Below are 14,800 nucleotides of genomic sequence, written 5' to 3' on the forward strand. Positions count from 1 at the left end.
TATTTCTTTCTTAATTATATTTCATTTAAATTGTTTATTTAAATCGTATTAATCATGGAATGTCTAAAATATTCATTCATATGCGCTGTCACATCATATTTACGTCAAAAATATAAACGGAGTTAACAGTTTGGACATAATTGCAAACGTAATGAAAGTACGAGACTAAAATTGCCAGAATTGAAAGAACGGGAACCAAAGTGAAAATTTTGTTAAAGTACAGAGACTAAAAATGTACTTTAGTCTTAATTCGAACATGGCTTGCAGCTTCAAATTGAATTGAAAAAATGAAAATCAAATCAGATTTGGAACTCTAAATGAACTCAATATGCATTAAATCCACTGCATCGGTGGCACATATCGATGGAGGAGGATCAAAAAGCGCCAAGAGAGAGAGACACACAGATAGATAGAGACAAAAGAAGGAGAGAGTGAGAAACAGAGAGACAGGGAGAGAAGGAGAGCGATGAGAGAGAAAGGGCAACCGATAGAGAGAGAAGAAGGGGATAGCGATGATAGAGAGAGTGTGTGAGAGATAGAGTCATGTTAGTATAGACGAAAAGAATGTCCTTCCAGTTTAGTTTTAAATTGACTAAATTTGTAGTTAAAGTAATTAGAAAATATGGATTTAGAAGTAATTTATTATAAAATAAAGTTGGGAATTTCCTTCCTTGAAATTTTGTAATTAGAATCACATATGACCACTTTGGTGATCTAAAAGTAACCAAAATGAGAGTAACAAAACAAAAGTAAAGACTTGGCTTATAAAAATAGTCACATCAGTAGATAACGATATTTCTAATGGAAGACCTCCGTAAGGTATGAATTGATATAAATAGAAACTGAGGTATGATAATACAATATTTTAAAATTGAAGTATTAAGTTGAAAAACAAAGTATAATTGAGATATTAAAATAAACAATCTAGCTACTAGATTATGAACTTGACTATATGAAGGTCTAGTAAATTAATTATAGGCATAAATTTAATTTAGATACATAACTATATATGCTATTTCAACGGGGTCCACAAACTTTCAAATATTTCAAATATACACCTGATTTATTATGTAAATTGAAAAATGAAATTTCGCCCATCAATTTATTGAGAGATCAGTTAAATGTCAGCTTGGCTTTTGCTAACGGGAATTAATTGGCGACGTGGCACCAACTCAGCATACATTTCCCGCCAAATGAGCGACACATATCCACTTGACACGGGCCACACACCCATCACCTCTTTCCCGCTCATCGAACGCTCTTCTGACCATTTAGTCTTCCAAAAACATTACGTTTTCCCCTAAATTCGAATATAAATCCCTCACTTATGTTCAACGAGCGAGAAAGAGATGATGAGTTTGTGGACCCGTGTCAGGGGTTAGGTGGACTCGTGTCGCTCATTTCCCACGGGTCCACCTAACCCCTGACACGGGCCCACAAACTCTCTCTCTCTATTATTATTAAATTGTGGGCCCGTGTCGCTCATTTGGCGGGAAATGTTTGCTGAGATAACGCCACATCACCAAGTAATTCCGGTCAGCAAAAGTCAAACTGTCATTTAACTGATATCTCAACGAATCAATGGACAGAAATTCATTTTTTAATTTAGATAATATATCGGGTGTATATTTGAAATATTTAAAAGTTCATGGATCCCGTTAAAATAACATATATAGTTATGTGTCTAAATTGAATTATGCCTTAATTATAAGTAAATTTTGGAGTTGGTAGAATGGAATGACTAAGAAGCTTCTTTTGGCTTATTCATAAGAGGTTTTTAATGCCACTTGAGTGACATCATAGAAATAAAATGAAATTTCCAAAAGCTCCTGTTCCATTCAGATGCCATGATTACCATATATAGTCTAATAAATCAAAAGAAACAAACCAATCCACTCATCTTTTGTTTGTTCAAAAAAAAAAAAAAGGAGAATTCTTAAGCTCCGTTTGGTACTCTATTTAAAACCAGTTTTTTGTTTTTAAAATTCTAAAATCATTTTTAAGTTTGGAAAACAATAATGCTAGTTGTCTCACATTTTTTTTCTCACATTTGTATCTCACATGATGTGTCATTATTTTACTGAAAGGGTATTTCCTTTTTCTTTTTTAGGTTTTATTTTTTAATTTTTAGTATCTAATGTATGAATGCTATGTAAGATGGTATGAAATTGTGGTATAAAAATGCGGTAAGTGTAGCATTACTGTTTAGAAAATGCATTTGGTAGTAATTTTGAAAAATGAATATTAAAAAAAAAATTAAAAAAACCGGGCATTTTATAAAAACGACTAAACATCGTTTTTTCCGTTTTTTTCTCACGTAACCTCTGCCTCGACCCGTTCTCTCTCCCCTCGACCTACCCTCTCCGGCATCAACCCAATCGCTCTCTCCAGCCTCAAACATCGATGTTTGGTTACTAAGAAAATCAAAATCGTTTGGTTACTTCCTTCTCTATGGTTGCAATCTCTTCCAATTCCAATATCAAGGTAAATAGATTTTCACCCAGATATTGGGTTTTATTTTGTTTATTGATTTTGGTTTTAATTTTCTGATTTAGGTTTCTTGAGACAATGAATTAGTGGGTTTTTGATAATTTATTTAATTTCAGGTTCAATTTATTTGGTTTATTTGGGTTTTTTGTATAGTCTCAGGTTCAATTTATTTGGTTGTTTTGGGTTTCACGGGGGCTTGAATTCGACAATCTGGGTTTGCTTCAGTTTATGTTCTTAGGCCTCTCTTCGTGTTTTTTCCCATATTTTATTGTCATTTGCTAAATTCTTTGTGATAATGAGTTTGCTTTAGTATATGTTCTTAGGCCTCTCTTCAGTTTATCTTCTTAGTCCTTAATTAGTTGTTTCTTGTTCTGATGAGCTTTAATTCAGACTCATTGCGTTTGCTTTTGTGCCCTTTTCATGATTTGTTTGGTGGGATGCTCTATTGCTATCTTTTGGTGCGCCATAGTAAACACACAAAGAGCAATAAGCAAGAAGAGAGGAAGAGCCAACAAAAGAGGTCGTGCCCTGTAGGTTGTATATCCAGAGAATAGTTTTCTGTGTCTTGTCACAGTAGCTTAAAATTCTCAATTATAAGCTACTAATTTTAAATTGAAAACACACACAATTGTAAGTTATTAGTTTGCTTATTTATAAACCCCTTTGTGATTTTTCTCAATGAGTTAAAATTTATTATGTTTTCAAGGCCATTATGCAATGAGAATTACTGCTTGTCAATCTGCAGGACTCCTCAGTCTTTAATTACATCAGCAATCTTTCATGAATTCATCACATAGGCCCTGTGAAGATAGGGTCAAGCTGAAGTAGGGAGGTCTAGTATGGAAGCAAAAGTGTTGGAGATATTTGAAGTTGGGCCCTGTGAAGATGCATACAGAATGGGCTTCCTGATAGGCCAGAGGTTCTCAAACAAGATAAGGAGCAGGTTGGCCACAGACCTCATTCTTCAACACCAACTCCTCCCATTTGCTCAAACCCCACAGTCACAGCCACTTATCCAATCCCTCACTGATAATAACCAGAGGAAGTTCCCAAGATATTGGGATGAGCTGATAGGGACTGCAGAAGGAAGTGGCGTCCCAGTTCTTGATGTAACGATTGTTAGCTTCATCTACATTATTAACTTTTGTGATGAATGATGATAGCTTAAGTTTTTGAGGTTCAATTATTACTTGCAGGATGAGAGTCCACTTATTAGCTTGATTTACATTTTTAACCCCGTTCTCTAATAGCTTAATTAAGTTTTTGGGATTGGTGGTTGCCTGACAATAAAGGGTAATAAATATGTCATTCCATTTGTCACATTCTAGTTGTTTAATTATGTGCAGATAATACTAATCAACTTCAGGAAGGAGATTCTTGCTTTTCTTCCAAAGACAGTGATACATCCCAATATAGATGATACCTCGGATGACTGCTCTGATGTTCTTGTTGTTAGTGATTCCATGGCAATTGTGGCACACAATGAGGATGCAAATGTTGCTCTGGTTGGTCACACGTACGTATGCTCTCTTGCATTTTCATTTCTTATAAACTTAGAAGAGCTATACATCCAAAAGAACAAAGGGAATTAATTACATTAGTAAAAACTAATGAGATTTTTTAAATCAATTGTAGCAAGTCACGTTTTGATGACTGTTTTGCAGCTATTTGATAAAGGGAACTCTACCAATTGGGCTGTCATTCATTGCTTATACGTATGCAGGAGAGCTCCCTAGCTGTGCATTTGGGCTCAACAGTCATGGACTGGTATTTTTTTCTTCAATGCAGTGCTTGATGATTCCAAACATCAGTTAAACCAAATTTTGTTATAAGAGTTTTCCAATACATAACCTGCAGGCTTTTACGCTGAATGCAGTACCCCCATCTGAAAATGAGATTGTTGCTGGAGGCATTGGGCTGAACTTTATTTCACGAGACCTCCTTGAAGCAGCGAGCATTGATGATGCATTATGTGTAAGATCCTGTAATCTGAGTTTTTTAAATATCCGAGTTTGGTTGATTATTGATGGCTTTAATTGCATGAATTGCATCTTCAGAGAATTGAATCATCCGAAGTTTCTGTGGGACATAGTTACAATCTGATCGAGACAAGGACACGTAGAATTTTGAATGTAGAAACTGCATCAAGAAACCGGGTTTCGGTTTATGAGGTTGGAGCGATACCATTCTTCCATGCAAACATGTATCTCCATCTCCAGGTTAATCAGGTAAAGTTATTTAGTCTTAAGAACACTGCATGAAGCTATGGTGTGAATCTCATCTCATTTACATGGATTGGTGGTGCAATGCAGTAGACAAAGTTTCAAACTGATAGTTCCAATAAGACAAATAAGTTTCTTCAATTTCTACAAAGTTAAAATCATGGGTTTTCTGTGAAGGTACAAGATGAGAACTCAGAAACAAGGCAAAGAAAAGCAGCTGTGCTACCCAAAAGATCAAAAAAAGACTTCCTGTCACTTCTAGGAGATACAGATGACCCAAAATACCCCATCTACATGATAGGTGATTTAGAAAATAAACTAAACCTTTTCCCCTCTACAAAACTGTCTGCTATGTTTCCTGGTAACACTGTTTGTTGTGTTTCCAGGCCCAACGCTTTACACACTATGCACAGCTCTGATAGACATGGATGAACAAACACTGTCAATTATTGAAGGCAACCCAAGAAAAGGAGAAATCTCTCACATCTTCTCTATGTGTTCAGAAGATTTCAAGATGCCATAACAAAAGCTCCAAGCAACCCACTTCATCTAGTTGCCCATCAAGCAGGTTCATAGAGGCCTAACTCATAAGCTACTATGTTCACATACTGAAGCTCAAGATGTTCACGATAAGAATGTGCACAGGAAGGTAGCTAATCAAGGCTTGATACAGCAAGCAATTGACTGAGCCATGTGGCAGTTTGTTATTAGTTCAGATAGTTAGATTAGTTAGCTAGCACCAGCTGTGATTCCAGCTGTTAGAATTAGTTGTAAATCTATATAAACCCTCATGTAATCATTATTCAATTAATGAAATAGTTTTCATCTAAATTTCTCGATCTTTCTCTTGTTTCTCTCCAAGATTTTCTCTGTCTTCGTTTCTCTTCTTGGTATCAGAGCTCTGTGCTTCACTGCTCTGTGATCCTCTTTCGCTTCTTGTTTGGCTACTTTCTTTGGAAATTTCTCAATTTTCTTTTCAAGAATGGCGAACGACGATTCTGCTCAACTACTTGCTAATCTTCTCTCTGGTCTCACTAATCTCCTTCGTGTTCAAGCTGAGAGTGGTCTGTCTCTGCCTGCTCTCAATTCTTCGTCTTCTACCTTTGGTTTCAACTTCCAGAATGTGTAGAGCATTGGTAATATGATCCCGGTCAAATTGACCAAGGACAACTACATGCTTTGGAAGGAGCTCTTCATTCCTGTGCTTGAACACTATGATATGCTTGACATCGTTGATCGCACAGTGCCATTTCCTCCACGTTTAATTGCTGGTATGCTTCCTACTGATCCTCCTAGCCCTAACCCTGAGTTTCTTGATTGGAATCACAAAGACAAAACCCTAAAGATCTGGATTCAATCTTCTCTTTCTGAAAGTGTTCTTCCTTATGTTGTTGGTGCTAAGTTTGCAAGGGATCTTTGGCTTAATCTTGAGAAACGTTTTTCAACTTTGTCTCAATCTCATGTGATTCAATTGCAAACTCGTCTTCAAGGGGTTAGTCAAGGCTCTAGGTCTATGCATGATTACTTACAAAAATTAAGGAGATTTCTGATAGTCTTGCTGCTACTGGTGCTCCAGTGGATGACACCACTATGATTGTTCATATTCTTAATGGTCTTAATGAGAAGTATGATGGTTTTGGCACTTCCCTGAGGGTTAGAGCAACCCCTGCTACACCAGATGAAGTTTATGGTCTTTTATTGAGTGAGGAGATTGCTATTGAGCGAAAGAAACACGCTAAGGGTCTTCTTGAGACTCCAGTTCATGCCTTTGCTGCTCCACATTTCTTTGGTGGGTCTTCCAGTAACTCTAAAGGGAAGTATCAGGGCAGAGGCAAGGGTAAGATGCCGTACAATGGGGGTAATCGATTCAACAACAACAACACTTTCAAGCCTTACTCTCCATCTCCTCCTGTTGTCTCTCAGTTCAGGCCTTCTCAACAATTTTCACCATCTTTTAGCCCCAAGCCTAATGGCCGATTCAATGCCGGCTCTTCTTCTCTTCCTCTCAGCCAAACCAAGTGCCAAATATGTGGCAAGGTTGGTCATGCTGCCATTGACTATTACAATCGAATGAAAAAGGCATTTCAAGGCCGGATTCCTACTGAGAAGCTCACTGCTATGGCTACCACTCACGGACAAGGTTCCTCTTCCCAGCCTGCTTACTAGTTGGCAGACACAGGTGCTTCTAGTCATGTCACTTCTGACTGCTCTACTCTCAATGTGCATTCTGAGTATGATGGTCCAGACAAGATAGTCATTGGAGATGGTCAAGGTTTGCCCATCTCTAACATTGGTTCTACTACTTTACATACTTCCCATGCTAATTTTCAATTATCTAAAGTTTTGCATGTTCCTAATATAGCCTACAATTTGTTGTCCATCAATCAATTTGTCAAAGACAATAACTGTCTTATGATTTTTGATTCCAATTCTTTCTGTGTCAAGGACAAGACTTCGGGGAAAATACTTTTTCAAGGACCAGCTAGAGATGGCTTGTATCCTCTCTAGCCTTCTTCTTCTTCTGTCAAAGCTCTTCCTACAACATTTACTATCAATAAAGCATCTGCCTCTACTTGGCATTCCATACTTGGTCACCCTTCTATTCAAGTTCTTCATCGAGTCATTTCTACATGTCATTTACCAGTTTCTGATAATGTTCATAAACTTGAGTCTTGTGTGTCTTGTCCATTAGGTAAGAGTCATAAGCTTCCATTTTCTAAATCTGTTTGTAAATCCACTACTGCTTTGCAGCTTGTCCATATTGACCTATGGGGTCCATCTCCTGTTATTTCTTCCAATGGATATAAATACTATGCTAGTTTTGTTGATGATTGGTCTCGTTTTTGTTGGATTTTTCCACTTACTCGAAAATCAGACTTTTTTTTTTTTTTTTTTTTTGTTTTTCAAATCTTCAAGGCTAAGGTAGAAAACTTGCTTGACTGCAAAATTCAAATGATCAGAACAGATGCTGGTGGGGAATTTACTTCCACTGCTCTTCAGCAATTTTTAGCTCACCATGGCATTTCACAACAATTTTGTTGTCCTCACACTCCAGAGCAAAATAGAGTGGTTGAAAGGAAACATAGGCATATTGTTGAACTCAGTAGAACAATTCTTGCACAGGCTGCTATTCCTTTCAAATTTTGGGTTGATATTTTTATTTCTGCAGTCTATGTTATAAATCGATTGCCTTCTCCTTCTCTCAATCAACTTTCTCCATATGAGCTCTTATTTCATCATTCTCCTGATTACACATTTCTTAGAACACTTGGTTGTGCATGTTTTCCATGGCTTAAACCCTACTCTTCCAACAAACTTGACCCAAAGAGCAAACCTTGTGTTTTTCTTGGATATAGTCTATCTCACAAGGGTATAAATGTCTCGATCCTCTCACTGGTCGCATTTATATCTCGCGACATGTCATTTTTCATGAATCTTATTTTCCCTTCAAACATTCCTCTCTTGTTTCTTCTCCTCCATCTTCTCCCATTTCTGTTCCAGATGTTATTGTTCCCATTCCTCATCCATTTCACCCTCCAAAAGTCCCACCTCCCACCCATACCTCACCTGCACATACCCCTCTCTCCCATGTTCCTCTCTCACCTGCATCTGATCCACCTTCTCCTCATCTTCTCCTCAACCTTCCCCACCTATGGCTAATCCTCCGTCTCCACCTGTCATTCGCCATCCCATATATGCAAACAAGGTCCAAGTCAGGTATTGTGAAACCCAAAATTCTTCATGCCACTCTTCATCCCTTAAATCCTGCTATTGAATCTAAGGTTACTGCTATTCCTTCTACTCCTATTTCCTTTACTCAAGCTGTCAAAGATCCTCTCTGGAGATCAGCTATGCAAACTGAATTTAATGCTCTCTAGGCCACTGGCACTTGGTCTTTAGTCCCATATCACTCATCTATGCACCTTGTTGGTTGTAAGTGGGTTTATAAGGTGAAGCTTAAGGCTGATGGCACCCTGGAAAGGTATAAAGCTCGTTTAGTGGCCAAGGGTTTTCATCAGACTCCTGGCATTGATTATACTGAGACATTTAGTCCTGTTGCTAAGCCTGCTACTATCAGGTTTCTTTTGTGTCTTGCAGTCCAATTTGATTGGCCTATTAAGCAACTTGATGTTACCAATGCCTTCTTGCATGGTCACTTAAAGGAACAGGTTGTTATGGTTCAACCTCAGGGCTTTGTTGATCTTGCTAGACCCCATCATGTTTGCCATCTTCAAAAGTCTCTTTATGGTTTGAAGCAGGCACCAAGGGCCTGGTATGACGAACTTATGCAAGCCCTTCTTCTCCTTGGTTTTGTCACCAGTTACGCAGACACCTCTCTCTTCATTCGAGCTCAGGACACCATCACTTATGTCCTTGTTTATGTTGATGATATCTTGATCACTGGTAATTCTCTCCAATTTTGCAATGACCTTATTCATCAATTGCAGCATCAGTTTGCTATGAAGGATTTAGGATCTCTTCATTATTTCTTGGGTCTTGAAGTTGCTCGCACTGCTAATTGTCTCTATCTTACACAACACAAATACACTTATGATTTGCTGGTTAGGAATGATATGGTTGGTTCCAAACCAGTGGCTTCTCCCACTTTCTCTGACAGATTAGACGCTGACACTGGTGATTTTTTGCTTGATCCTACACCATTCAGATCTATTGTTGGTGGACTTCAGTATTTGACTTGGACAAGACCACACATCAGTTTTGCTGTTGGTCAGCTTTGTCAGTTCATGCATACTCCCAGGACCTCCCATTTAATTGCTGCCAAAAGAGTGCTTAGATATCTCAAAGGAACAATTGGTTATGGTCTTCATTTTACCAAAGGTTCTCAGTTACTTACTGCTTATTCTGATGCAGATTGGGCAGGATGTCCTATTGATCGCAGATCTACCACTGGCTTTTGTCTTTATTTTGGCTCTAATTTGATATCCTGGTCTTCCAAGAAGCAACCAACAGTTGCTAGATCTTCTACAGAGGCCGAATATCAAGCCTTGGCCAGTACAGCGGTTGACATCATATGGCTCTGTCAATTAATGAGAGACATGCATTTTTACTTAGCTGCAGCTCCTCTTATTTTGTGTGATAATCTTAGTGCTATGGCTCTCGCTTCAAATCTTGTTTTTCATGCTAGGACCAAACACATAGAGGTGGATTATCACTTTATTAGGGAGCTAGTTACTTCTCATGCAGTTTCTCTTTCTCATGTTTCTACTACAGACCAAACAGCTGACATTTTCACTAAACCAGTTCCCATTGCTGGCGTTCAATATCTTACATCCAAGCTAAAGGTGTTGTTTAACCCCTTTACCTTGCGGAGGGATCATAAGCTACTATGTTCACATACTGAAGCTCAAGATGTTCACGATAAGAATGTGCACAGGAAGGCAGCTAATCAAGGCTTGATACAGCAAGCAATTGACTGAGCCATGTGGCAGTTTGTTATTAGTTCAGATAGTTAGATTAGTTAGCTAGCACCAGCTGTGATTCCAGCTGTTAGAATTAGTTGTAAATCTATATAAACCCTCATGTAATCATTATTCAATTAATGAAATAGTTTTCATCTAAATTTCTCGATCTTTCTCTTGTTTCTCTCCAAGATTTTCTTTGTCTTCGTTTCTCTTCTCATGTGCCCATCAATACAGCGCATGGCTGCAACCTGGTCACAATCAACATTGTTACACCTTTGCATCCACCATAGCAGTAATAGAAATATAAGTTGCATCAAAGTTGTTCTTAGAAATTTATTGGTGGGAAAAAGAGAGAAATTAAGGAAGGAATTCTATGAGACAACCAAAGGCTTCGTCTTTTAGTTTTAAACAGGAAATTAAGCAAAAACAATCGAGTGCAAGTCAAAGAAACCGAAAGCAAAAATAAACAAATCTGTATAGGATATTATTAAGATGGAGGTATTGTATAGGATATTATTATTAGGATGGGGTTGGGATAGATTTAGTTCAAATCTTACCAAATAAATAAATTAAATAATAAAAAATAAAAATGAATAACTACATAAAGTCTGATATGAATAATAAAATCTTATGAATCCTATGAGACAGGAGTTGGGACATTCCTTGCAATTTCGTACAGTAATTGGTGAGAAAAAGTATTGCCCTTTCACTTTGAAGAGTTGGTTTAACTTTCTGCACATTGTTAGCTTTACTTGGTCTTGTTAGTTTCTGCCTCTTCTTGACACTTGAGACATTCTTCTCCATTCGACTGTTTGCAATGGCCTCTGCATCTGATCTCCCTTGTTCAGCTGAATTGGTTCCTCCTCAACAGAAGCACGATGTGTTTTTGAGCTTCAGAGGTGAAGACACCCCAAAACCCATTTATACCACGAACTGCAAAACATGCAAGCAATTCAAACATTCAAGGAATAGTGGGATAGATGTTTTGGCTGAGAAATCTCTCTTTTATATTTCAGGCGACAATGTGGAGATGCATGACTTAATACAAGAAATGGCATGGGAAATTGTTCGCAGAGAGTGTAAAGAAGAGCCTGGTCGACGCAGTCGTTTGTGTCATCGAGACAACATCTTTCATGTATTAAAAAACAATACGGTAAGAAGTTACTGTGAAAATAAAATATGATTTCTCTTAACACGATATATATTGGACTGAATGTATGGAATTAACTTTTCTTTTATTCTTAATTATCAGGGAACAAAAAAAATTCAAGTCGTAGCTTTACGCTTGCCCGAATTAGAAAAGGCAGACTGGAATTGTGAAGCCTTCTCTAAGATGACCAACTTAAGGCTTCTCGAATTTGAATGGAGTTGGTATCCTTCCAAATTTCTCCCTCCGAGTTTTGAACAGAATAATCTTACCGAACTTAGTCTGCGGCATAGCAAAAATTTTCAGCTTTAATTGGGAGAATGCAAGAATGGTAAGATTATTGAATATATGTCATTTCGCACATTATCTTTTTTATTTTGAATAAAATTTAAAGGTTTCTGGAAGGTAATAATTCTACTATTTTTTCATGTATACAGAACTTGGGCAACTTGAAAAAAATGGATCTTCGTTCCTCTGAAAACTTAATCAGTACACCAAATTTCACAGGTATTCCGAATCTTGAGAGGTTGGACTTTCTAGGTTGTACGAAATTAGTTGAGGTCCACCCATCCATTGCAGACCTTAAGAAGCTTAAAATTTGTGACTTTAGAGATTGCAAAAGTATTAAGACTCTCCCAAGTGAGATACAAATGGAGTCTATCTCTTCAATTCTTGAATCTTTCCGGCTGCTCAAAATTTATTATAAAATAAAGTTGGGAATTTCCTTCCTTGAAATTTTGTAATTAGAATCACATCTGACCACTTTGGTGATCTAAAAGTAACCAAAATGAGAGTAACAAAACAAAAAGTAAAGACTAGACTAAAATAAAAAGTAAAAAGTAGAGAAAGAAAATGCGTGTTACTGGTAGGCTCTTATTCACTTTGAAATTTTTTAATTTTATACGTGATTCACAAAGTTTGGCTGAGAGGAAGTTTTTAATAACATTTGTTCATTATTGGAGTTAGTCTTTAATTGTTCGTACATGCTGTGATGAATTCATTCATGAATATGTATCCATTTGAGCTTGGTATAGCTACTCAAATAAACAACCTAGATACTAGATTATGAACTTGATTATATGAAGGTCGAGTAAATTAATTAGAAGTAAATTTTGGAGTTGGTAGAAGAATGAAATGACTAAGAAGCTTCTTTTGGCTTATTCATTGGAGGTTTCTAATGCCACTTGAGTGACGTTATAGGAATAAAATGAAATTTCCAAACGCTTCTACTTCATTCACATGCCATGTTTACCATATATAGTCTAATAAAGCAAAAAGGGAACAAACCATCCACCCATCTAATTGTTTTCTCCCAAAAAAAAAAAACCGAAAGGAGAATGTTTTTTTTTTTTTTCTTTTTGGCCATTAAAGACAGGAGAATGTTTAATTGGTGGGAAAGAAGAGAGAAATTAAAGAAGGAATCCTATGATTGAACCAAAAGCAATCAAAATCAGTCGTCTTTTAGTTTTTACCAGGAAATTAAGCAAAAGCAAGAACAATCGAGTAGAAAAGAAAGAGAAAGCAAAAAATATGAAGAACACTCTGTCTTAGGGGCAGGGGGTATTGTATAGTTTTAGTTCAAATCTGACCAATAGACAAATTAAATAAGAAAAAATAAAAAAGAATAACTACAGAAAGTCTGATATGAAAGGAAAAAAAAAAAAAAGCATGCATAAATATTTTTTGTTATAATGATTTCATAGAAGAAATAAAAAAAAAAAATTACACTTGTTTAATGAGTAAAAGTTATCAATAATCTTGAGAAGTAAGAAATTATTGTAAATATCATTAATTATGTGGCTGTCCATTATCATGTTCAATATTTATCTCATGTATTATTTAGAGCAATTGTATAGATAATTATGAGGAGTCCAATTCATTGTAAAATACGAGACCTTAAGGGTCTATCTCAGGTCATCCAAGAGCCTATAAATAGAGGCCTTATGTGAATGAGAAATATACTTTGATTCCTCCCCAATTCTCTCTTATGTTCTCTTTACATTTCTCTTTATTTTATAACACGTTATCAGCACGAGAGCTCTGATATAATTTTTATACAAGCCGATGACAATTGAGAGGCTTTTATTATTAAGAAGCATGAGCTTATGTGCTCAAATTCGATGCTCTTATTTCGATTATTTATTTATGGCTATAGTTTTATATTTCATATTTGATTATCGACATGAGTTAGATAGAGCAGCTGCTTGAGTTTAAAAGCCTAAGGTTTTTCTCTCACATGATTCCCTCATGTTATTTCATGAGTATTGGTTGATCTCTATTATTCTAATATGGTATAATTGTGAAGCTGCCGTATCCCATCACATACTATTCTTTTGTTATCAGCTTAGAGCAATCTCTTTTTGATTGATCATCTCTTATTATATATGCTCATAAATGGTGATGTTAATATATTTATATGTATATATGAATTATTCAAGTGTATTGTATATCATCATGTTCCAAATCATTTGCCACGGACTAGGTATTAATATAAGATAAATTACCTCGTCATGCTTATTTGGATATGTGCTGTTAGGAGATAAGCCCAATTTATTTGGATAACTATTTGCTATTCAAGGTACAGTGATATATATAATATTATGAACAGTAGATTTCATAAGTCAGAAGGCTATTGAATCACTTCTAACGATTGGTAAATGTTGAGATCTATTATCACATATTCATGATTTCGTTTGATAGTGCACACTACTACATATGCATCTTCATTCAGTAAGGTGTTAATGATACAGCGCCGGCGAGCACTCGGCAGCGTCGATTCACTGTCGCAATCTACAGCCGCAATCCGCCATGAAGCGTTTTGCTCCTCCACTCGCCCAGAGTCGCGATCTGCAACCACGACCCACCGCGACTCATCCGCTGCGACCCAGCCCAATCGACCACTATAGCCATTGGAGCGAAGCATCGAAACCCACGGTGGCTCACTCTGTTTTTCTGGTGACTCTGGCCGCTGTTGGCTGATGGTCTTGTGTTGGTGTGGTTTCCCTTGTTTTGTTCTTACTATTTGCAGGTTCCATTCCATGAGGTCGTCGATGATTGCAAGGAAGCCATGAGCTCCTGTGTGAGTTTTCTAATTTTGATGAAACATAATGAAAGAAGAAAGGAGAGATTCTCCCAGCACGCGCAAAAAGAAAAAAAAAACAGTAAAGGTTTTCTTTTTCTTTTACATTATAATATTAGTCTATGAGATTATATACTGTTGCCCAACATATATTGTTGCATAGTTTTTGTTTCATTGGTCGGCAACATATATTAAATATACTAAAGGATATATATTAAGTCTAAAGGAAGCCAGCAAAGTGGTGATCAACATAGATTAATATATACATATTTTATATGTATGTTATTTTATTGGAATTAACCATTGCAGATCCAAATCAACTCTCTTTAGGAGTTGTTTTATATTTAATTATTTATATGAATGAGGAAGGACATGAGTTTCCTCGATGTACATACAATAAATAGGAACCCGAAGTTCCATGAATTTTAATTAAGGACTT

At 36.6% G+C, this 14,800-nt stretch overlaps 1 protein-coding gene across 1 annotated transcript; it reads left to right on the forward strand.

Annotated features, from left to right (window-relative positions):
• Positions 1-2,301: 2,301 nt before the first annotated feature.
• On the forward strand, positions 2,302-5,497 carry LOC147277789 (uncharacterized). Its single transcript, XM_086254388.1, has 9 exons — positions 2,302-2,484; positions 2,644-3,120; positions 3,236-3,599; positions 3,837-4,006; positions 4,155-4,257; positions 4,348-4,464; positions 4,548-4,718; positions 4,890-5,013; positions 5,099-5,497. The coding sequence occupies exons 3-9, from the start codon at positions 3,330-3,332 to the stop codon at positions 5,233-5,235; spliced, it is 1,092 nt and encodes a 363-aa protein (XP_086110514.1). The 5' UTR covers positions 2,302-2,484; positions 2,644-3,120; positions 3,236-3,329; the 3' UTR covers positions 5,236-5,497.
• Positions 5,498-14,800: the final 9,303 nt, after the last annotated feature.

Source organism: Dryas octopetala, chromosome 8 (genome assembly GCF_963921425.1).
Source record: "Dryas octopetala chromosome 8, drDryOcto1.1, whole genome shotgun sequence".
NCBI classification, from domain to species: Eukaryota; Viridiplantae; Streptophyta; class Magnoliopsida; order Rosales; family Rosaceae; genus Dryas; species Dryas octopetala.